Source organism: Vombatus ursinus, unplaced genomic scaffold, assembly GCF_900497805.2.
Source record: "Vombatus ursinus unplaced genomic scaffold, bare-nosed wombat genome assembly UNPS02009173.1, whole genome shotgun sequence".
NCBI lineage: Eukaryota > Metazoa > Chordata > Mammalia > Diprotodontia > Vombatidae > Vombatus > Vombatus ursinus.
Window position 1 is genome coordinate 6,164,017 of NW_020948951.1, and position 26,140 is coordinate 6,190,156.

The 26,140-nt window shown below is 37.8% G+C and overlaps 1 protein-coding gene across 2 annotated transcripts in view; it reads right to left on the minus strand.

Moving 5' to 3' along the window:
* Positions 1-26,140, minus strand: part of KDM4B (lysine demethylase 4B) — a 259,342-nt gene that overhangs the window by 109,185 nt on the left and 124,017 nt on the right. For both annotated transcript variants that reach the window (XM_027851028.1, XM_027851029.1), the window contains exons 6-7: positions 17,265-17,314; positions 4,265-4,368 (exon numbers count right to left, since the gene is read on the minus strand). In XM_027851028.1, the coding sequence (XP_027706829.1) occupies positions 4,265-4,368; positions 17,265-17,314 (154 nt within the window). The remainder of the gene's footprint in view (positions 1-4,264; positions 4,369-17,264; positions 17,315-26,140) is intronic.

Sequence of the window (26,140 nt, forward strand, 5' to 3'; positions counted from 1 at the left end):
TTTTTTGTCTTCTGAGGGGAGGGGAGCCAACTTGTGTGAGGTATGTACCGAGAACTAGGCTGGATACTGCACAACAGTCCAGCCTACTAGGCCTACAACATTCAACCCCTTCACAAATCAGGTCATAACTGAAGACTTGTTAAGTTAATAAGGCAAGATTATGTTTCTGTCAAAAAATTTATATCCCAGTGTCTTCATTTCAAGCCCACATTGTATGTCTCACATGTCACTGCTGTCAACATTATTCCAACTATAAATTAGAAAGTGCTCAGGATGATGGACAGGCCATGTAGAAAAGTAATAACTAGTGAAAGGACACTGTACTAAAATGTTGTTCATGAAGAAAATACAGAATTTAGTAACTTCTACAAGCTCTTGAAGAGTAAATGAAGAAATCAATAGTAAATTACAGAAATAAGCATTTTTAATTATTAAAAAGCTGATATTGATCTTTTTTCCCCAAGAAGTAAATACCATTTGAAAGATTTATAAATAGTGTGCATATTCACTCGTTTTTGAAGGCTGCCAGGAATTTCAATGATAGAATCTAACCATACTGTTAAAGGACCACTTCTCTTTTTGAGTAAAAATGCTGCTTGGATTTCAACTGTACCTGCTTCAGGCTAGGATTCATGTAGTCAGAAGAACACAAGTGAAAACTCTTATCCACCACTAATGTCAGGCAAACCAATCTGGTATGGCAGTCTTTTACTCAAATACTAAATACTTTAGATACCAAGAAAAGTCATTCTTTCAGGATCTTAGTTACCCTACTCATGCTCCTTGTAAAATTAAGAGTAATGCCATGATGTGGCAGGAGAAAAATAACTTCATAAATACTTACAAGTTCTAAAAACAAAGTTCATATGGTTTATGGAAAAAGAGAAATGATATATGGAAGAGAAAACATGACCTGGTTCTCTAGAACAAAGGGTCTTGTCCACATTGAGGAGGGAAGGTTCTTCCTTTTGAGTCAGTTTTCAATATAACCCAAGTTATTGCTTTATCTGTGAAAATCCCCAATGAAGAAACACTATTTTCCAACACATCAACAAGGAAAACACACTACTACTCACTTAAAAGTGATTTTCCTTAGTAGTTATTTAGTGTGAATGATGCTCAAAATAAAAATGAAGACAGATAAAACAGTTAGGATTTCATAAATCAGAACACTCCACTATCGGATAAATACAAGCAATAGCTGGGGGTTGGTCTCCTGAATTCTGGCCCAGAAAAAAAAAAAAAAAAACAAATCCCCTCCTCACCCACTAATGTTGGAGGCTATTTGATTGAATTGAAACAATTTTCTATTTGCTGGTGAAATGAGGGCACAATCACAGAGCTATCAACTGTACCTGACAAACTGTTCTTCCCAGGAAGCCTTCAAAAATATCCTCAAGAGAAACTAGTTTCTATGACTGCCTGGCCTCTAAGGTTACACTTCTGTGTCAGAAGAGCTGTATCATCAGGCCTGTTCAGAGGAATAAGTATCTCTGATGTAGACTGAAAACTAAGCCTCATAGCTTTGAGTTGCTGTTTAGGTACTGTTACTAAATAAAACTTTAGTTATGGCAGAGGTCCACTCTTCCTTGCAAAGTTTCTTACACAAGAGAAAAGTCCAAAAGGGAGCAGAAAAGAATTTCTCAGACTCTCAAAACATGACAACCTCTTACATTATTTCCTATGCTCCTTCTGATCTCAGAATTTGAAGACAGAAAGGCTCCATTCAAGGTCATCAAGTCCCACCCTCTCTTTTTAGAAATGAAAAGCCCAGAGAGAAGAGATGACTTTTCTAAGATCATTCAAAGGCACAGTGGCTAAAAACTCTGATTTTCAAAAGCAGTGCTCTCTCAACAATACCATGTAGTTTCCCTTTGTGGAAGGAACGTACAAGGGGAAGAAGAGAAAGAAAGAGAAAAAGAAGAACAAAGAAAAAGGGAAAAGCATGAGAAAAAAGGATGCTCTTTAACTTGTGTATAATGACAAATATGAATCACAAACCACGAGAAGAACAATGAACTTCAATCTTCAAGTGAAATATTTTTGGGGTTTTAAGGTGCTGAATTCAACAAGGAGACTGATACTTAGCAAAAACCAAAGCAACTGATCCCTAGCTGTTTAGTATCACATAAGTTCCCACAGCAGCAATAGCAAGCTTATCTCAAAACCGGATGATTTTACTTCAAATTTCAATCATATCAAAGCCTTTTCACTACAAAAAGTGAAAAAACCTTTGAAGCAGTAAATTGAATGAGTTCACAGTCTTGAGGCTTTATGAAAGCCAAGATGTTTTATTTCTAAACAGGTGATTCATTCCCTTAAAGGAACCTGTGGGCTGGGCTTTGTCTCCCAATAATATGTAGTACTGATCTCAGTAAGATATCCAGAGAGGACCTTTGAGCTCAGGCAGACTAAGCTCATACTAAGGCAAGATTTGAGTATAATAATTATGTATGGTGGGGTCTCTAAGGATTAAGTTGGCTTTACAAATTTATCTTCAAGGTAGGCAAGAATTGGTTCCTGATTCCAGAGAAGAGATGAAAGAGAATTGGGTTAAAAAGTTATGACCTTTATGTTTCTCCCTGCAAAGAAAAAGACAGAGACATAGAAACAAGACCTGTGCTTCCACTGGTAGCAAGAAAATTCCCAAGTGAGGGAACTCAGGTCTACAGCTTATACAGCTTATTATGAAAGAGCTGCCTAGAGCACTGAGAGGTTATGTGTCAGAGGCCAGGTCTTCTGTCTCTGAAGTCTTCCCTCTACCAGAATATATTCTGGGAGGCAACATGGCATTGTGGGGTAGAGAGGTGGCTGTAAAGACAGGAAGTTGCAGAAAAGATAGTGACCTGATTTGTTAGAAGTTTCCTCACTTGGGAATCCTTTATGCCAACGAATTCACAGGTTCAGCACCTGTCTTTTTGTTCTTCTGTCACTTTTCTGGAACTAAGAACTATTTCTTACTTAACTTTTAGATAAATTCATAAAGTCAACTTAATCCCAAGACACCAGACCCCTCGAGACATGGGAAAGGACACACCTCACTGCAGCACAGGGGGTTTTCACTGGAAGTATAACAAAAGCACAAGATAAGGAGTATACCTGAAATAGCTGGGAGCCAAATAATTATAAAAAGGAGCCTAAGGAGACCTTGAAATATAGCATCTAGAGAACTAATACATATGCAGTGACTGCTTCAAGACTTTTGCCAAAGAATTTGACACTCAAACATATAAAGAGAATTGATCTCGCTGGGGATCAACAGAGACAAAAGGGACTGGACAGAGGAAAAGATAAGAAGCCAAGTGTACACACCTCTGGGTGTAGGATCAGCACCTCTGATGTCAGGGCTGCTCTTTCGCAGCTCTCACCTGTGGCTCCAAGAAGCTACAGCATGCACAACAGCCACACCCCAGTAACCCATCTTGGCAAATGGGCTAAACCAGACTGAGGGTAACTGACAGGCCTCAAACCTGTTGGTGAGGTCAGGGGGATGTCTACCCTGAGCAAGTGAAGATGAATAGTTGGATAAGAACAATTCATTCCAATGGTCATAAAGGTGGCTTAAGCAGAGCACTGTGGAGTGCTTAAAGCTTGGTCAGGCAACAAAAATGCCAAGGTCAGACACTGCATCTCGGGCCGTCGCCAGTTGTCTTGACTTTTGTCCTGCTTCTGGACTTCAGACTCATGGAGAGTGGAGTGGGGATGATGACTCTGAGCAACTCTAATCCAATTCATGAACAAATCAATAATGTCACTCATATGTCATGGGTTCTCTTCAAAAATGAAGGACAAACAACAACACTTGGAGGTGGGACTTACAAGTCCCTGTAAAGATTAATAAAGCTGTACTACACTTGAAGTATATTCCCATTCTCTCAGTGAGTAACACATTGACTAATCAAATAAAATTGTGACAGATGATGTGACAGTCCAAATCCTGGGATCATATCTACAAGAGGAAGACAAGAGCTAGCAATTTCAATTCAATTCAATCCAATAAGCATTTGGTAAGTTTATATATGAAGTTCAATATAGTACAGTATGTATTAGAGATACAAAGACAAAATGAAAATGATTTTTCAGCACTGGAATTGGCCTTACCACAGCAAACTGTTTATGTATTAGTACTGAAAAAGCAAACTACCTCCCATTACAGAAAGGGGGAAAAAAGTTTCTCTAAATGAAATCAGTGACCTGAAAGCAAGCATCTCCCAGATCCCAACACCATTCTGTATACTCTTGGTTAAATTTTGTATATACATACCCGATCAAATGGGATGCTGTATTTCTTCAAAATGGAGGGAGAGATGAGAGTCATCTTGTGACGGAGAAAGGCATCACATCCCTGAGAACTGCCAGGGAAAAACCCTGGGGGAGAAAGCAAAAGCAGAAGGCATCATCAGTGTAGTCAGCTGTCCTAACCAGGATTAATTCATAACCCTTATTCAAAAGTCATAAATAAACAGAAGTAGGGAGAAGCTCTTGAATAAGAGGAATAAGACCATAAACCCATTTTCAGTCTTCTCTTTAGGACAGGGATGATGAAAAAGAAAAGTGGGATATTTAAAAGACTTCTCATTTACATTTTGGAAGAGAGAGTCAACTACCTGGAAATAGTTCTTGGGTTGGGGGGGGCGGCAGGGGGTGCGGGAAATCAACTTTTCTTCTCTAGAATTCCATATTACTAAGAAGGGAGAGGAGAGGAGATTTTATTGGCATTCCGGTGTTTTTCCTTAAATCCATAATCTCCTCTTCCAAGAGTCTCCCAACTGCCTGGAAGTTGCCAATAAAAGGTTGCTGCTATTGCACGCTATAGTCTATCACCCCAGTAAGTCAGATGATTAATCACAATAACAGATAATATGATAACAAATAAAAACCAACTGGCCATTGCCTATATACATTCATTTTGGCATACTTTATATTTCTTCCCCTTCATGTACTGTTTTTCAGCCAAACTATAATATTCTTTGTCTCTTTCCTCCTGCCATTATTATTTCACCCCCTTTAGTCTATTGATATATAGCTGATATTTATATGGCACTTTGGTTCCAAGTACTTTACATATCCTAATTTGAAGGATCCTCCCAACAACCCTATTATGTAGGTACAATAAACATTAATATCCCCATTTTACAGAAGAGGAAACAGGTTTAAAGAATTAGGATTTGAACCCAGGTTTCTCCTAGTTTCTTGCCATAGGAGCTGACCCTTAAACTGAAAATTATTACAATAACAATGTTATCATGTTGCTTCCCCTACATTGACACAACCTCCCTTTTCTGGGACAGTGTCTTTCCATCTCCGATTGTTGACGTACAACTCTGACCATGGACTTCATCTTTAACAAGATTTTTCTGTCTTCTAATCTACTTTGCTTGTAATTAACACATTTTCTTTTTCTATCATATTTACTTACCTGTTTCTAAAACTTCAAATTAGATTATAAGCTCATTGCTAGAAGGGTCTTTTTTGTATCACTTTGCTCTCACCAGCAGTAAACAAAGCATCTTGACCATAGAGACTTTAAATAAATGTTTACTAAATTTGAACTTATTCAACAAATGTGAATAACTAGGACATGAGAAAGATATAGTCAAACATGGGTCTTCCCCTTCACATGTGTAAAAGTACATTAGCCACTGGTTCTGCAAAAACATTAAAAAGTAATAATTGGGGGTTCACAATATTATGGTGAGGTTTGTTTACAGTGTACCACATTGGTCTGAATATAAATTGTATTTTTCCTCCAAATTGAACTTACATGGAGACTAAGTATGACCTATAAATTGTGTTATTTTTAAGTGTGTATCTATACATATTTCCCTCTTCAAGAGAAGTAATTTGGAGGGTGTCTTCTATATTTGAATCAACAGGGTACTAATGATGCTATGGGCAACAATACTAGAATTTTTTTGGATTTCAGAGCTTTTTCAAGTTAAATTCATGTTCAATAGCCTCTCCCCACCCCCCCCCAAAAAAATCACATACCAAGGAAAGGGGAGGGAATAAACATTTATATAGTGCTGGCACTGGGCTAAACAAATCTCATTTGATCTTCACAACAACCTTCCAAGGCAGATGCTGTTGTTATCCTCATTTTACAGATGAGGAAACTGAGGTAAACACAAGTAAAATGCTTTGCATTGGGTCCCACAGCTAAGGCCACATTTGAACTTAGGACTTTCTGACTCCTGGCCCAGTACTTTCTCCACAGTGCCACCTAGTTGCCACTAAGAAGATTCTTTCTTTATTATACAACTGGGTACCTAAAATACATTGACTCTATATGGTGCCTGATGGAGAAGAAGCTCCATGGGATGGGGAAAGGTGGAGAGGGTGGGGAGATATACTATATGAGAGCTAAGGGCTTTCCGAAACTTGAATGCTGAAAGAATATAAATTTCCCAATCTGCACTAGTCTATCTTTCTCTTCTCTAAACCACTACCTTGGAGTTGCCTTAAGGTAGTAGTAAGTAGTAAGCAGAGTATAATTTTATCACAAGGTTCTTGCAACTTTCTCATTATTCCTTTCAATCCCTGCCCTTATGCTACTCTTCTGCCAGCAAAACAACTTGCCAATAGAAGATCACAAGACTATTCCTTTAAGTAACAGAAATATTCCTATCTCCCCATCCCATTTCTGCTCCCAGCTTAAAATATCAAAGTTCTTAGAGAGACCCTAGAATCATTGCAGAGAGAGGTGAGGGTGTGAGGCGAGGAGAGAAAGCTTTTCTATGTGCCCTGGTTTTCTTTATTGAGAATCCAAGCCACCCTCTTTTAACATTATGTTTCTACTTGACATTATGTCTACTCACAGCACTGCCATGGGCTTAGGGTTAGAATAAGCTCACCCACAAAAGCCCATGGTCCACTAGGTGCAATACCAGCATGACTACCACCACCAAGAGTGGTTTCTAGGCAAGAGCAGAGCACTGGTCTCAAAAGCAGTACATGTACACTGGGGGAGGCTTTAAATCAATCCAAATTAGGTAATGAAAAGGAAAAAGTGGGTGTGTGTGTATGTATGAGAAGGAGAATACTTTCAATCTTGGAAAATCAAGCAGATTGATGGGATATAATGTGGATGTTTTAGAAAGGGCGAAGGATTACTGAATCCCAACAGTTTTTTTCATACTAAAAGCATTTCAATTAGAATTATGACTGCCTGCCACCCAGTCCGTCGTCCTTCTCTGCAGTTTCTCTTTTTAATGCACAGTTTAAGTGGCTCTCATTAAAGCTACTAATAAAGAAGCACATTTTAAGTGATTAGCACCAATAACATGGTAACATATTAATGTTCTCTCCATGGGCTCCACAACTCTCCCAGTGAGCCCATTTATAGCTTAGCTATTCATTTTCCATATTAATTGCAAGCTCATTTCACTGAACCTCCGTATATTATAGTCCAATGAAGCAGAGCAAGAAAAGTTTACAAAATACATATACAAAAGACAGCTTTGTTATAGCTTCTCAGAATGATTTCACTTTTCTTTTCCTAAAAAGAAAGCCTTGGAAAAACCAGGCCAAACAGAAGACTACTGGAATCACTATTAACCTGGGATTTTTCACTACCCCATTCATTTTGCATTTCGAGAACACCATCTATAGCATCTTCCTTTGGCACTCAAATCTCCCCAAAGAGAATACAATCAAATCATCTCAGTACTGGACTAAACAGTTTGATGCAGAGGGTAGAAGGGGAGTGAGAATCAGGGGAGAACTAAGAAAAAAGAGCTTCATGAAAGGGTACTGTACTGAGCCTTGATGGATAAAGGGTATGTCTCCACCCCCGCCTATTGGAGAAAAAGGGAGAGGGAGGAGTCAATTCTAGGCAAAGAAGACAGCATACTATATATGGAAGGAGGAAGCTACTAAAAAAGAATAAAGAGCAATACTGTTAAATGAATCATCAATGAGGAGAGGCTCTATGGGCAACTAGGTGGTACAATGGATAGAGCATGGGGCCTGGAGTCAGAAGGATGTGAGTTCAAGTCTGGTCTCACACACTTACTAGCTGTTTGAGGTTGGGCAAGTCAATTAACCCTGTTTGCCTCAGTTCCTTAACTGTAAAATAAGCTGGAGAAGGAAAAGGCAAACCACTCCAGTATCTTTGCCCAGAAAATACCAGAAGGGGTCATGGAGAGTCAGACACGACTGAAACAATGAAAAAAGGGAGACCCAGCCCATACCAGCCATCATCCCTAGAAGCAATGTATAGGTTGGTTAATTGTTTCTTTAGGTGCTGCAGTCACAACTACCAAGTCTTGATATGATTTTATTAGTGAAAATAACATTAAAGAAAAGAAAGAAAATGTACACCCACTTCCTTTACTGTACTTTAAGAACCCAGGGACCTGACAATCCAATGTGGAGCTTCCATATGCTACGTCTCCCCCCATTAGAACGTGAATCCCGGAGGGCAGGGACTAGCCTACTTTTCTATTTGTATTCGCAGGGTTTATATCAGTTCACTGGTCAGAGAAAGCACTTAATAAAATGCATGTTTCATTCATTCATTCAAGTAAGACTAGAACAATTTTGGCCAGATTGCAAAAGAGTCTTGAATGTCAAGCTAAAGAAGATGTATTTTATCCTACAGGGAATAAGAAGAGACAGTTTTTTAAGAGGGTGGTGTACATATATTAAAATTGCTCTGGTACTTGTGTGAAAGATTGGCAAAGGCAGTGGTTGGAAGCAGGGATAGTCAAGAGACTTATAAATAAGTGACTCCTTTACCCATATCTGCTTTAAAAACAAACAAATAAAAGGGGTAGAAGAAAAGGAAAGGAAAAAACTGTCTAGCTTGAGCTATGTTCTTAAAAATCCAGAATACTAAGGTTTGAATGTTAGAAAGTCTTGTCAGTCAACCAGCTCAACCGGCTGAAATCATCTTTTCCCCAACAACAAAACGTTTTCAAAAAATTCCAGTTTTATAGACAAAGAAGGAGTCCTACTAAATTCCTATTATGACACAAATATGGTGCTGATACCTAAACCAGAAAAAGCCAAAACAGAGAAAGAAAATTATAGACCAAATTCCTTAATGAATACTGATGCAAAATTTTAAATAAAATATTAGCAAAGAGATTGCAGCAATTTATCATGAGGATAATACACTACAACCAAGTGGGATTTACACCAGGAATGTAAGGCTAATTTCATATTAAACTATCAGCATAATAGACCACGTCAATAACAAAACTAACAGAAATCATATATTATCTCAATAGATGCAGGAAAAGCTTTTGACAAAATACAGCACCCATTTCTATTAAGAACAGTAGAGTATAGGAATAAATGGAGTTTTCCTTAAAATGATAAGCAGCACCTATCTAAAACCATTAGCAAGCATTATATGTAATGAGGATAAGCTAGAAGCCTTCCCAGTAAGATCAGGGGTGAAACAAGGATGCCCACTATCACCACTATTATTCAATATTGTATTATAAATGTTAGTTTTAGCAATAAAAGAAAAAAATTAAAGGAATTAGAATAGGCAATGAGGAAACAAAACTACCACTCATTGTAGATAATATGACAGTATATTTAGAGAATGCTAGAGAATCAACTAAAGAAATACTTGATATAATTAACAACTTTAGCAAAGTTGCAGAATATAAAATAAACCCACATAAATCAGCATTTCTATATATTACCAACAAAGCCCAGCAGCAAGATAGAAGGAGAAAAAATAATAACAAAATTCATTTTGAAGAACAAAAGGTCAAGAATATCAAGGGAATTAATGAAAATAAAAAATGAAAAGAAGACGGCCTAGCCATACCAGATCTAAAACCACATTATAAAGCAGTAATCATCAAAACTATTTGGTGCTAACTAAGAAATACAGTAGTGGATCAGTGGACTAGGTTAAGTACACAAGACACAGTAGTAAATGACTATAGTAATCTACTATTTGATAAACCCAAAGACTCCTGCTTCTGGCATAAGAACTCACTATTTGTAAAAAACTGCTGGAAATTTTGGAAAATAGTATGGCAGAAACTAGGCACAGACCAACATCCCATACCCTATACCAAGATAAGGTTGAAATGGGTACATGTTTACACATAAAGAAAGATACCATAAGCAAATTAGAAGAGCAAGGAAGGAACAGTTTACCTGTCAGATCTATGGAGAAGGAAGAATTTATGACCAAACGTGAGATAAGAGAACTATGAAATGCAAAATGGATAACTTTAATTACATTAGGTGAAAAAGTTTTTGCACAAACAAAACCAGTGCAACCAAGATTAGAAGGAAAGCAGGAAGCTGGGAAACAATTTTTACAGCAAATGTCTCTGATAAAGGTGTCATTTCTATAGAGAACTAAGTCAAATTTATAAGAATATAAGTCATTCCCCAATTGATAAATGGTCAAAGGATATAAACAGAAAGTTTTCAGATGAAGAAATTAAAGCTATCTATAATATGGAAAAATGGTCTAAACCACTATTGATTAGAGAAATGCAAATTAAAACAATTCTGAGGTACCACCTCACATCTATCACATTGGCTAATATGACAAAAAAGGAAAATGATAAATGTTGGAGAAGATATGGGAAAACTAATGCACTGTTGGTGGAATTGTGAACTGATCCAACCACTCTGGAGAGCAATTTGGAACTATGCTCAAAGGGCAATCAAATTGTACACACCCTTTGATCTAGCAATACCACTACTAGGTCTGTATCCCAAAAGGATCATAAAAAAGGGAAAAGGACCCACATATCTACAGCAGCACTTTTTGCGGTGCAAAGAAATGGAAACTGTGGGGATGCCCATCAACTGAGGAATGGCTGAACAAGTCATAATAAATGAATGTAATGGAATACTATAGTTCTATAAGAAATGATGAACAGGCAGATTTCAGAAAAACCTGGAAAATCTTACATGTACTGATGTTGAGTGAAGTGAGCAGAACCAGGAGAACATTGTATATAGTAACAGCAACGCTGTAGGATGATCAACTATGATAGACTTAGCTTTTCTCAGCAATATAATTACAAAAGACTCAGGATGGAAAATGCTATCTACATCCTGGGAAAGAGTCTAAAAGTAGATCTATTTTCACTTCTTAAAAATTTTTTTCTTTCTCAAGGTTTTTCCCTTTTGTTCTGATTCTTCTTTCACAACATGATTAATGCAGAAATATGTTTAACATGATTGTACTTGTATAACCCGTATCAGATTGCTTGCTGTCCTGGGGAAGGGGGAAAGGGAAGGAAGGGAGAAAAATTTTTGGAACTCAAAAATCTTACAAAAATGAATGTTTAAAACTATCTTTACATGTAATTGGGGAAAAAATAAAATACTATTAAGTGCAAAAAAAAAATCCCAGTTTTGTGGAAACATTAGAAAACTAAAAGTGAACTCAGATTGAAAGTCTGCAGAGAACTGAGCATCAGTATAAGAGACAAAAGATTAGATAACCTCCTTTTCTCACACAACTGGAATGATGACTATCTCAACCCAGGATGTGAAGGCAAGTGTAGTCTATAGGAGAGAAAGCACTAGACTAAGAAAAGTCCTAATTCGGCTACTCACTAGCAGTGTCAATTTGGAAAAGTTATTTAACTTCTCTGGGTCTGAATTTCCTCAGCTGTAAAATGAAGAAGGTAAGGCGGTTTCAGTAACTCGTAAGATCCATTCCAGTGCTAAATGCACTTAAAAAAAATGAAAATGGCAAATTGTTACGAGTTCAACATCTTGATAAAAAAATTGTCTTTTGAGCAGGGAAACAAAAAACAAATCCCTCTCCTCAAGTCTCTGAATAGATCCCAGAGAGAATTAATACAGCTGGTTTCTCAGTGTCACTTCAAAAATCTTTCATATGTCTAAATTTTGTGTCCTTTTCTCTTCAATTTATTCATTTAATCCAAAAAAGGGAAATGGAGAAGGCTTCACTAAGAGCTGGTTGGCACAAGAGAAAAAAAAAATTTAAATCTAATCTATATTTCAAGTGAAATAAAAGAAGGAAAAAGTCAATGGCCAGAATAAATGACTATCTAGTAACACAACTGCAATGGATATAGATATGTGTCACCAAAAATTCTAATAGACCTTACAACATATGGCCTCCTTAGGTAGTAAGTTCAGAGTTTTGATGAGGAATGTTCAAAAGTCACAGAAATTTCATCTGTGTTTAAAAACTTCCAAGAATAAAGAAATACTCTAAGGGACCTATGATTCTGTCTATATGGCTTCTCCCCTACAAGGATATACTCTGCCAAAAAAAACTTACTATGGCTAAAAAATGCATCAACATGGGGCACAACTTGGTAATTCTCCATATCCTGGCTTTCTTCTACCTTCAAGTCCCATCTAAAATCCTCCCTACTACAGGAAGCCTGCATTCTGGTGCCTTCCCTCTGTTGACCGTCTTCACTTATCCTATATACAGATTGTTTGTACATAGTTATTCACATGCTGTCTCCTCCTTGAGATCGTGAGCTTCTTGAGGGCAGGAGCTGTCTTTTATTTTTCTTAATATCTCCAGCTCTGATAGAGAGTAAGTTCTTAAGAAGTATTTACTTTAGGATGATCAGGCAGCATAGAACGCACTGCCAACTTTATACTCAAAAGAAGATCTGAGAAGATTTGCCGGATCGAAGGCAAAGGCCAGAGTCAGCTCCATAAGACATTACACAAGAATCTGAATGGAGATGGAGTCAAATGTTACCGTAGTATGTGGCCATCTATCACTCATCATAAATATACCAGCTCGCAGAACTGTTATCAGGAAGACTCTTTGCAAACCACACTGCAGAAATGAAGCACTACACACAGAGAACTGAGGCCCTCTCAGGGCACAGGTGTGTCAGGGCCTTTTACTCCAAACTACTTCAGTACCTTCAGTTCAAGTTCCACATTGCTGAGCGTATGTGGCACAATGGCCACAAGCCTGGCCAGGAAAAAGAGGAAATTCTTCCAGTACCAGGAGCAATGCAAGTACCACATCCTGAATGCTGAGGGAAAATGTGGCTGTCACCTCTAAATGGCATCTAAGCCATTAGGTTTTAACATTTTCCTTAGGCACGAACAAGTTGCCACTTAAATCCTTTCAAAGTACCACCGCCTTGCTCCTCACTACTTCTTACTGGCTTTGGAAGATGTTCTAAGGTCAATCAGCAGATAGACAAAAGGCAAGAGGCTTGGATATTCAATAAATGAGGCCCCATAGCTTAATGGGAGGAAGGTGAAAAAATTCAACCCAGAAAAGGCTGTTTCAGTCACTGCTTCTTCAGATACATATCTTAATTAAAAAAAAAAAAAAAAAGAAAGAAAGCTGAATTTGTAGACAGAGAACCTAAGGAAAAATACAAGCTTGGCAATTATTACTTCTCTGGGTCTTAGTTTTCTTATTTATAAAATGAAGAAGTTGGTCTAGATAGCCTCTCAGCTCCTTTCCAGCTATAAATCTATTCTTCTGTAATCCTTGTTGTCCAGAGATTCTATAAGATCCAATGAGAACAAGCAGCAACACAAGCTCACTGAACACAGTTATGTTTTGGGTAGGCTACTATATTATGGGGCGACAAAGTGCAGGACCCTGGAGGAGATAAAGTTTAAAGAAAACACAGTCACTGCCTTCATGGAGCTTATAGTATAGAAAGGAGAAAAATACCATCATCACAGAAATATGTAATACAAACACGCAGTGCATTAGATAGATGCTAAAACCAAATGTTATCAAGATCTAAAAGGAAGAGCTTTTCTAACCTTGAGGAATTAAAGGAGGATTTCTGAAAGAAGCAATACTATATTTAAGTGAATTCAGCACTGCTGAAATGGCAGAACCTGATGAATAGTTATGAAGGGTTTGAAAACAGTATTTTTATTCATTATTTAAATAACTCAGATGCTGTCTACCACTATCTCCTTCACCTGTCTCACATGAAGATGGCCCTTCTCCCTGACAAAGTAAATCCTTCTGCATTCATAAGTGATCCCATTCCATTCTGTCTTCTCCAGAAGACTGTCCCTTCTATCATTCCTTATTCTTTCAATAATTTTTGATCTCTCCGTGTCTACTGACTGTTTCTCTACTGCCTACAAAGATGCCCAGATCTGCCCTACCATCAAAAATCTCTCTTGATCTGTCCACCTCCACTAACTATCATCCTATATCTCTGCTCCCTTCCATGGCTAAACTCCATGAGAAGGGCATCCACAAAAAGGGCCTCTGCTTTCCTCTCACTGTCTTCTTAATTCTTTAGTCTAGCTTCCAATCTCCTCACTCAAATGAAACAGACTTCCCTGCTGCCAAATCTAATGGCCTTCTCTCGCCTTTGACATTTCACTTCTCTCCAGGCTTTCATGCTAATATTTTCCTGGTCATCCTCCTACCTGTCTGACTATTGCTCCTCAATCTCCTTTACTGTATTATCATTCAGGTTGCTCCTGCTAACCATGAGTATCTTTCCCTTTCTTGAGTCTTCTTCTCCTTTTCCACTATTTTGCTGGGTAATTTCACCAGCTCCCATTATCTCCATGCTGATGATTCTTAGGTCTATTTTTCTAGCCCTAACCTTTCTGATAACCTCTGGTCTCCCATCTCCAACCACCTTTTTGGATATCTCAAACTGGATAGCCTGTATTCATATTATATTTCCCCAAAAAACTTCACTTCTTTCTAATTTTTCTGTTGAGGGGAATCGTCATCTTCCCAGTCACCCAGGGTTGACAAACTAGGTGTTATCCTCATGCTCTTACCCCTTTAACCAATAAGTTACCAAGTCCTGTCAATTCTACCATTCGTTGTACATCTCTCATAAATGTTCCTTTCTCTCTACTCACATACAACAGTCCCTCATCATCTCGTGTTTGGAAGCAGGCATGAACTTGCAGGTAGCTTTTCCTGCCTCAATTCTCTTTCCACTCCAGTCAAGAGATAAAGAGATGTGAATTAGATGACAATATAATCAGATGGATTCAGAACTGTCTGGATAGAGGGACTCAAAGTAGTTTTACTGGTTCAGTGTCAATGTTCCAGGGGATCTTCATTGTTTGAGAAAGCCCAGGGGATCTGTATTTGGCCCTGTGAACTTTAATACTTTTATCAATGGCATGGATAAAGGCAGAGAGAGTACGCTCATTAATGTGTGACCTTTAAAGCAAATAGTAGAACCAGAAGCTAGATCAGAATGAAGAATACTGTGGGCTGGGAGTTTTCATAAGATCTATGCTCTAAAGCAGGAATTCTTAACCTAGAGTCCATAGACCCTCAAGAAATCCATGCACATATTTCAAAAGGTCTGGGAATTTGGATAAGGAAAAAATTCCATTTTTATTTTCACTAACCTCTGATAGTTAGCATTTCCTTCAATTATGACTGTGGGAACCAAACATTCTTCTGAGAAGGATCCTATAGAAGGTTTATGAGGTGTTCAGGGAGGACTAGCACCTCTGGTGTCAGGGATTGCCAAGACTTTTTCAGGGCTGCTCGTTTACCTTTACTGTCCACCTGCCACCCAACTCTCACCTGTGGCTCCAAGAAGCTGTAGCAATGCACAGTAAAACCATCTCACAGATGAGCTAAACAAGGCTAAGAGTAATCAACAGATCTCAAACTCATTGGTGACTTAGGGAATGTCTACCCCAAACATGTAAAAATTTTCCCTAGTGAAATGGGTGAATGAGAACAATTTGTTCCAATGGTCCTGATGGCAGCTGAAGCAGGGCACCGTGGAGCATTTAGAGCTTGGTCAGACATCAAAGATGCCAAAGTCACCCACTACATCCTGGGCCATTGCCAGTCATCTTGACTTTTGTCTTGCCACTGGACATCAATGACTTAGGAAGAGTGAGGTTGATGACTCTGTGCAACTCTGCCTCACTTAAATCCAAATCACACAAGTCAAGATGTCACCCGGGATATCATTGGTTCTCCTTGAAACAAAGGACAAACAGGGGCAGCTAGGTGGCGCAGTGGAAAGAGCACTGGCCCTGAAGTAAGGATTTTTTAAATTTTTAATTAAATTTTTTAATTAAATTAAAAATTAAATTTTTAATTAAATTTTTAAACCCCAAATTGCCTTTTAAAAAAAAAGAAAAGAAAAAACAAAGAACAACAGGCTTCATCAGATTGCCAAAAGGGGTCTATGTTAGAAGTTAGGTACTTCCACCCTAAAGGCAGAAGGATAAGTATGCTATGTAAAAAGATATGGGGGCAAGAAGGAGTTAGAGATTTTTGTCCATAAACAAGGAATGTACCCTTTACTACTTCTGGCTTACATAAGCTCTCAGTCTGTGGACTATTAGCTTAAGTTTGAAGTAGGTTTTGTTTTTGCTTGTTTGGTTTTTTTTGGCTAGGCAATGGGGGTTAAGTGACTTGCCCAGGGTCACAGTAAGTGTCAAGTGTCTGAGGCTGGATTTGAACCCAGGTCCTCCTGACTCCAGGATCGGTGCTCTATCCATGGTGCCACATCGCTGCCCCCTCCCCTATGCAGTTTAGTTAAATAACTCAGCCTATAAATTAGTTAACAACTCAGCTACCCTATGAGGGATAGAATAAGATTCCCTTTTCTCCCACTAATCTGTGCCAAAAAGTCAACCACTATAGATCTAATATTGTGTGAAGAGTTCACATAGCCAAGAGATAAATAATAAAATAGACAAAGATAACAACTACCTTATACAAGGACTTACAAACTAGTTGGAAAGATAAGATACACACATCTGAAACAACTGATAAATGAGTTCTGAATTGATGGTACTAGTAGTAGCTAGCATTTTATATAGCACTTTAAGATTTGCAAATTGCTTTACAAATATAATTTCATTTGATCTTCAGAACAACCCTCAGAGGTAGATGCTATTATCCTCCTCATTTTACAGATGAGATAGAATAAGTGATTTGACAGAGTCACATAGCTAGTAGGTAGGTGACTGAAGCCAAATTTGAATTCAGGTTCAGCATTTTAGCCAGTATGCCACCTAGCTGATAAATAAATAGTAACAACAACTAGAAAATAAGCTATATATTTATGAAAAAAAGGAACCTATGACTCAGAGCTAGAAATGCATTCCAACCCCAAAATTCTTAAAAGCATGTAGGAGGAAAACATTAAAAGTCCTATTTATGCTTACTATTACACTGCTGCCTAATATACTTTCAAAAGGCTCTAGTCAAGCCATTCACAAGGTATCCCTTTTAAACTTCATTCCTATGTCTCAAAGAGAGGTGACACCTAAAACATCTTGCAATTTCTAGAAATGTCAGCATAGGGTAACCAAAACTATGGACATAGGAAGCTTACCTTTTGCCAGACGTTCTAGACGTTTGCCATGTTCTGGAGGTATGGCATACCTAAAAGAAAAGGGGAGAGAAAAACCAGAAAACAGTGACTAACATTATTAGAGTAGCAATCTACGCCATTAATAGAAAGCAAAGCAAAGTCACTAAAAGGCTGTACTTTCAAAGTTGGAACCAGAGCTCCAATAAAAAGGAATATTCCTAATACTGTCCTCCATTCAGAGAATGACATACTGAAGCATAAAGTAAGCTCAAGTCAACTAGCTTCCTCAAGCCTTTGCAAATCTGCAGAGCTTTCAACCAGAGCTTAGTTTATTACACATTAACTAAAGGAACAAAACACTTCTGTAATGAGAAAGAAATTTAATTTGAAGATACAGAGTCACATTCAGAACATTATGGAAAGTGGAGGCTGGAAGGTAGTAAAGAAATGCCCTGCTAATGTCACATGCAAATGTCCCAGATGGGTTTAAATTTCAGGGATGAATTTGGACTTTTTTTCTGTTCCCATTAAGAAATGATACATTAGAGGTACAACACTAAAATTGCAAAGCAGAGAATACTAGGAAGTTCTAATTCTACCTTCCCATCCACAGACATCCATTACAAGGAAGAAACCTTAGCTGATATACAAATTCAATCTTCAAATGCAAAGATAGCAAGTACCCTTTACTAACACGAAACTAGAATTATTTGCCATTAATCTCAAGCCTTTCGAATTCTACTCCTTCCAAGAAAAGAGGATAGGGACAAATTAAGTTTCCCTGCACCCAAGCAAGAGCAATTAAACATATTATGTTTCCCAGTTTTCATGTGTTCCTTAGTCCAGGGTACAATCTTGTACCATACATCCTAAAAAAATGAGGCCATTTTTCCTATTTCACAGTAAGTAATTTAATAATAACAGGGGAGAATCTCAAATTTCATTTGTCAGAAATTAAACAATTTTTCCTCTTGAAACCTCACTTAGTGATGCAAGGAAAAAGAAAGAAAAGGACCATTACACAGAAGGTACTTCCAGACTTTAGAACCATTTAAGCCAATTTAAGTTGGGAGTTTTAAAAACAAAATAGAAAAAAATATCATGTAGTATTTGATCTCAGAGAATAGAAATTAATATATTTATGGACTCCGAGGTGCCCTGTGACCAAAGTAAAGGCAGGACCTTCAAATGTTTAATTATCAAACAATCCAATTCCACTTGTCTTGGAAAAATTCAGCAGTTATCCTTTGAAAGTAGCTATTTATCACTTACATAAAGATGATAAAAATTAATCTTGATCCAAAGCTCCTTTTTGGGATTAATGTCCCTTAAAATAGGGAAATGAAACATTCTGTTTCTTCTGGGAAAATGCTGAAGGATTGGGAAAGAACTAATTTATGGCTACAAGGCTGTTGATGATTAATGTAATATCGCTAGTCTACAATGATGCTTTCACTTAATTACTGCCTGTAATTGGGAGTTGTAAAGATAAGATTAATTGAATTTGGAGGATGTTAAAAGTTTAATACATTGGAACATGGTTCTTGTGTTATCTGAAACTACAGACTGCAAGAAGCCAAGCTGAGTGTTCAGAAGAAGAACCCCTGGAGAGATTAAAGTGGAGTTTGTTTGGCCAGGAAAGCTGGACAGCAGAACTGAAATCTACTGGTCTATAAGGCCATAAAAAGTCCATGAATAAAAACTACCTCGTCCTCAAATAACTACAAAATTACTATTTAACAAGGAGGGTTTTTTGTTCACCCTTGCAACTTTCTTTTGCAAAATAACATTAACCATACACAGTTAGCTAAAAGCCCTTTTAACTTTTTCTCATCACTTACCCCTCTCCAAACCTTCCAAAAATGCCACGCCATTGTGTAATCAAAGACACTAACAAGCATTTGTTAAGCTTTTACTATGGGAGCCAGTATGGCTAAAAGATGAGAAAGCCTGAGTTTAAGTCTCAACTCTGACTAAAAGCCTATGTGGCCCTAGTTAAGGCACATTTTAACATTCCAGCGTCACAGGTAACTCTAGGAGCAAGGTGAAGAACAAGTGCCAATCTGTACTGCCAAGGGTAGTTCCTCACTAGGAGCTTCCTATACTAATGAAGTCCTAAGTGAAAGATGTGGTCAGATGCACCAGACACCCAAGAGAGAAAAGACACTGAAGAGACAAAGGCAAAACAGTCTTTGTCCTCAAAGCACTTCCATTCTAACAGGGAAGCAACAAATATAAGGCAGACACAATGTAACCTTCCAGAAGCATACAAACCCAAAGTTTTGAGAAAGGCCGTGCCAGGGCAATAGCAGTAAGCAGTAAGCCAGGAACATGAAGAACAAAGACCTGGTGCCGATCAGAGACAGGAAACAGACAATGTAACACACAACATTTTTGTTTCTACCCGCCATGCTACCAATATGATACAGAAGAGGAATGGGATGAAGACAAGGCAAAGGCAATACTCTCCAACCACAGCACAGGAAAACTCTCACAAAAGAAGAAATGAGCCTCTTACTGTCTATTCTATAGCTTGACAAATTCAGGAGAGAATGTGGCCTCATGAGAAAACTCCATGGGTTTGGAGTTTAGAGTCTGGTTTGAATTCTAGCTTTACCTAACTGAATGATTGTAAACAAATTATTTAACTTTCATGAGTTTCAATTTCTACAAAATAAAATTATCGGACTACATTTTCTCTAAGGTCTCTTTTCAAGGTCTAAATCCTATGATTCTGCTCAAACTTTAAAGTTTAATTTCAAACATTAGCTCCTTGTGAACAACCTTTCCCTGTAAGACCTCATACTTCACTCTTCTGCACTTTTCTGTTATATTCAAAGTATCACCTATTATTTTCATATCATAATTGGCTATGTCTATGTCTTATCCTCTTAGATTGTGAGCTCCATGAGGTCACTTACTTAAACTTTCTATCTATGCCTATATATGCACAAGGTTTGGTAAACAGTAGACACTGGATTAAATGTCTTTGGAATGAACAAATGAAGAGCTAACTACCTGCAGAGGACCACACAATAACAACAAAGTTTCCTGCAGCAGTGACAGAATTGCACTTGGTACCTTCACCTCCATCCAAAATCATACTAGAAAAATTACAAACATCAAACAGACATTTGTTAGAGTTCTCTTGCTTTTTGAAACACTAAAACCAAGGAGAATTATAAAGTTGGTAAGGATGTTAAACAGTCATCTAATCCAACACAAAGAAATTGAAGTCCAGATTAATCACACAGGTAGTAAAAGTGGCAGAGCCAAGATTCAGACCAAGGTCCTATTCCACTGGTTGGCCTCCAGGAGGAAAACAGAAAGGAGAAAAATATCCAAAGTTCAAAATATTTGTTGTTAACTTAAAAAAAAATGTTTAAACCAAGCAAAACATGTAACCAGTTAATTGGCAACATATGTCCTTAAACTGTTATAAAACAAAATCAACAGCACCATTCAATATTTTTTTTCCAACTACCTACAAAAACTCACAACTTGGATGTCCCATCATGTCAGATATAAACTCATCAACATCCCTAACATCCTTCTGTCAGTGGTAATGCCATTCTCAAAGTCACTCAAGCTCAAAACCTCAAAAACATTTAGGCTTGTCTCTTATTCAAATTTATAAGAATAAGAGCCATTCCCCAATGGATAAACTGTGAAAGGATATAAACAAGAATTTTTCAAAGGAACATAATTTGAACTGCCTACAGTTATACAAAAAAGTCTACAAGCACTTATTCAGTGCTTACTATGTGCAAGACACTGTACTAAATGCTGGGTATAAAAAGAAATGAAAACACACAACCACACATACACAACCTAGTTCCAGTTCGGGTGTGAGTGTGTGTGTGTCTGTGTCTGTGTGTGTGTCTGTGTAGGGGGACTATCATGCAAATAACTTACGTACAAACAAGACATACAGGTTATGTTGGAGATCACCTCAGATGGAAGGCATTAAGATTAAGGAGGACTTAGAAAGGCTTGTTGCAGAAAGTGGAACTTGAAGGAAGCCAGGACAGCTTCAGGAGGTAGAGATGAGGAGGGAGAGAGTTCTAGTCCTCAGGGTCAGCCAATGAAAACATTTATAATATTTATATAATATATAATATTTATAGCAGTTCTTCTTGTAGTAACAAAATTAAAAACTAAGCAGGTGACTATCAAATGAGGAATGGATGAACAAAATGCGTTGTATGAATGTAATGGAATAATGAAAGGAACAGCTTCAGTGAAACATGTCACTAGACTTTATGTATGAACTGAGGGGGAGTGAAATTAACAGAACATGGAGAACAACTGATATGATAATAAAACCACAAAAACAAATTTGAAAACCCTAAAAACTCTGATCATTGAACTGATCAAGCAATAGAATTCCAAGACTAATAATGAAGCATGTTATCCACCTCTTGAAAGAGAGGAGATGAATTCAGGGAACAGAATGAGATATATTATTTGGATATAGCAGTGCAGGAACTGTTTTGTTTGATTATACATATTTGTATATGTATATTTTTTTCTCTCTCTCCCAATGAGAAGTAGGGTGAGAGAGAGAAAATGGATTTTTAACTGAAAAATAATATATATATATATTTTTTAAAGTGGCCCTTTCTTGTCAAGGCCAACCCTTTTACATATAGCTTGATATCTTTCCTTCTTGGCTATTGTATTATTACCTACTATTATCTTAATCACCTTCTCAGTTTCTCCTCCTGGATACTGGCTCTGCTCTGGATTTTTTCAATACTGCTCTCTCTTGGTTTTCCTACCTAACAGCTTCTTAGTCACCTTTATTGGTTCTTATCCATATGAGGCCAGCACTAACTATTACACTACCTCACATACTAAATGTTTAATAAATGCTTGCTGTTTGATTTCATTACAGAATAGCCTGGCTGCGTATGGCTAAAAATATTTTGTCAAAGGAAAGGTACAAGTGGGAACAAAGAAGCACTTCTTAATTGGTGGTAATTACACAGTTAATTTATGAGGGCTTCCTTTTTTAATTTATAGGTTTTTTGATGACTTTTTAGACTTCAAGGCTCTGTCCGTCCCCTACCCTCTTTTCTCTTTATAATGTCGCATTCGGTCCTAATATCAGCTTTCACAGGTTCAGTAATGATGACTAGCCAGATGACTCCCAGATCTACATATCTAGCACCATTTTTTCTCTTCAGCAACAATCCTGAAACACGAAACATCTACTACTAGGCATCTTGAAATGAATGTCCCATAAGCATTTTATACTCAACATGTTAAAAAAATAAAATTCTTTCTTTTTCCCCCAACCATCCTCTCAATAATTCAGGTTTTCAACCTTAGTATCACCCCTAACTTCCTCACTCTCAATAAATCCCTCCATCAGAATCTTTGATCCCATCCCTCACTGTCTTCACCAGCAAACTGTCCCCTCTTGTCATCTCCACTCTCAATAACCTTCTATTTCTTCCTAGCTATTGGCTCATTCCCTACCACCTTATATAAACACATTCATGTCTCCCCCATCTTAAAAAAATCCTCAATTACCACTAACATCAATCAGAAGCAAACATTTTTGAGGAGGGACAGGGTCAGAGGAGAGAACAGAATAAACGGGGGGCAGGATAGGATGGAGGGAAATATAGTTAGTCTTTCACAACATGACTATTATGGAAGTGTTCTGCATGACTGCACATGTGTAACCTATATCGAATTGCTTGCCTTCTCAACAATGAGGATGAGTGGGGAGGGAGGGAGAGAATTTGGAACTCAAAGTTCTAAAAACGAATGTTAAAATTAATGTTAAATGTTAAAAATTGTTTTTACATGCAAGTGGGAAATAAGATATACAGGCAATGGGGTATAGAAATCAATCCTGCCCAACAGGAAAATAGAAGGGAAAAGGGAGAAGAGAAAAGGGGGCAGGGGCGGGTGATAGAAGGGAGGGCAGATTAAAGGAAGGGCCATTCAGAATGCATGCCATCTTGGGGTGGAGGGAGGGAAGAGATAGGGAGGAAATTTGAACTCAAAATGTTAAGTTCACTTGTGGAAGTGAATGTTGAAAACTAAAAACAAATAAATTTATTTAAAAAAAGAGAGAGAGAATTATTACTACCATCTCTGCTATCACCCCTTCTTAGCTAACCACAAGAAAGCCATCTACACTTGCTGCCTCAACTTTCTATCTTCCCATTTTAATTTTAAGCACAATACAATCTGGTTTTTGACCTCACCATTAGACTGAAACTGCTCTCTCAAAGTCACCAATGGTCTCTTAAAGGCTGAATCTAACAGCCTTTTCTCAACTCTCATTCTTCCAGACCTCTGGTGCATTTGATTTAATCCTCTTTTCCTGGATGCTCTCTTCTCTGTTTTTCAGGCCAGTGTTCTCTTCTTGTTCTCCTTTTACTTGTCTAATTACTCCTCAGTCTCTTTTGCTGGTTCTTCATCCAAGTCACACCCACTAACAGCTCAACTGATCTCCATGCAGACAATTCTCATATCTAAATATTCACCCTAACCTCTCTCCTCAGTTCCAGTCTCACATAAATTGCCTCTTAGGCATCCCAGATAAAACGCTCAAAAGTATGTCCAAATCAAAATTGATTATCTTTTACTCCAAGCCCTCTCCTCCTCCAGATTTCCCTATTACTGTCAATGTCACCTCTCTTTTCATTCACACTCACTCCATATAGCCAATCTGCTATCATTCATACCTTCAAAATATTTCAATACATGTCTCCTTCTCTCCACTCACACAGCCACCCTCAACACCTCAAGCCTGGACTGCAGTCTTCTGTTTGGTCTCCCTACCTCAAGTCTCTCCCCACTCTAGTCCATCCTTTACTCACATGCTTCCCATCTACTCCGTATATAATTGTCTATGCCTAGTTATTTATATGTTACCTCCACCATTAGAACATGTGCTCCTTGAGCACAGAGACTGTTCCTTCCTTTCTTTGTATCTTTGTCATTTAGCATACTATATGGTACATAGTAAGTGTGAGTGGAATTCAGAGGAACAGAAATTAGCATTTTTAAAGATTTTTGTATGCACAGTGCCAGAATAACTGCTTTTTAAACCTTGACATTATAGGATTCTACAACTTCTAAGGGCAGCTAGATAGCACAATAAATAGAGAGATGGGCCTGGAGTCAAGAAAACTTGAGTTCAAATATGGCCTCAGGCATTTACTAGCTGGGTGACCCTGGGCAAGTCACTTAACCCTGTTTGTCTCAGCTTCCTCATCTGTAAAATGATAGGGAGAAGTAAACAGCAAATCACTCCAATATCTTTGCCAAGGAAACCCCAAATGTGATCATGAATAGTCAGACATGACTGAAATGACTGAACAACAAACAATTTCTAAGTTAATTGATAACACCAATGCAGCCGTATTTCGATGAACATTTATGTCTGTTACAACCATATTTCAATTTATGAGTGGCCTGAATAGCTGATACATGGGATAACAGAAATGGAATAGTGCAAAACTGGAGAAATACTAGATGGACTTTAGTAGGAATAAATGCAAAGTCCTGAACTTAGAGAACCAAAAAAGTCAACTGCATGAGTATCAAATGAAAGACCTGTGCTCAACAGTGACTTACACGAAAAAGACATGGTGATTTTTACTGAAGCTCATCAGAGTATAATGTGATAGCTGATAAAACTAGTATGACCTTAGGCTGCATTAAAAGAAGCATAAGGGACCTTATTTGAAATGTTATGTTTAATTTAGGATGTCACATTTTTGGAAGAACTAGAGTACATCTGGAGGAAAATGTTGAGAAGTGTGAGGAGTCTCAAAATCATGCTTACTTTATAGTATACATGTTTTAAAAATGGGGGCAATTAAGATAGCAAAAGAGAAGATTTAATAAAAATACATGACAGACACCTTCATATAACCTAAGAGCTGCTCCGAAGTCAATTCCAACTCCCACAGACTGCCCAATCACTCCCTGGCCCAACTACTTGAAACTTGTCCAACACAACTATGCAAATCAGTTGGTTATTACACCAAATACGAGTATGACTAGACATTTCTTTTAAATTTGTTTTACTATGCATTACTATGCAGTTCCTGATATTTCTAAAAGCTTTACACAAAGTAATCTTCGACAAGTACAAACTGGAAGGACATGAATAGTTCTGCTTTCTATGTATATAGCTATGGGGGGGGGGGGGCTGTCAGTTATTCCTGGCAACTACTGCAAATGGCAACTTAGTTGCCTTCAGGACCAAAAGTGCTCTCCAGCACTGAATTTAATGCCACAAAAATGCCAAGCAGGTCAAGGTAGACAAAACATACCGAGCCTTTTTGAGAAGGTTAGCCTTCATTTGCAAATATGAGCAATTTCTGGCCAGAAAAATTCAGAGTCAAATCAAAACTTGTTTATTGAGCATGCACTCCATGCAAGGCATTGTAGGGAATGCCAAAGATACTTAAAACAGACACTGTCCCAGCCCCTGAAGAAATCATGGTATGTGCAGAAAAACAGTTAAAAAAGATATTTAAACAAGAGGTTGAGAGGCTAAGGATGTCCCAACGAACTAAATGATAGCTGCCAAACGATAGCACAGGGGTATATGAAATCAGATGAGGGAAGGAGCATTAGGGCTATAGTTTGGCAAAGCCTTTATGGAAGGAGAAAGGATGTGACATGGTAAATGAAGGAAGGATAGAACTTTAAAAAGAAGAGGAGGTGAGGGAAAAGAAAGGAGCATGCCTTCTAATAAAGTTCTTAAGTAACAAGAGATCTGAAAGCATTTTAAATAATGGTTTTCACCTTTAAAATGGGGGAGGAGGGGAATTGCCAATTAGTACCAGCTGTGCAACCTAAGACCAATCACTTCCCCTCTCTTGACCTCAGATTACTCCATTAATAAAATGACAGGACTG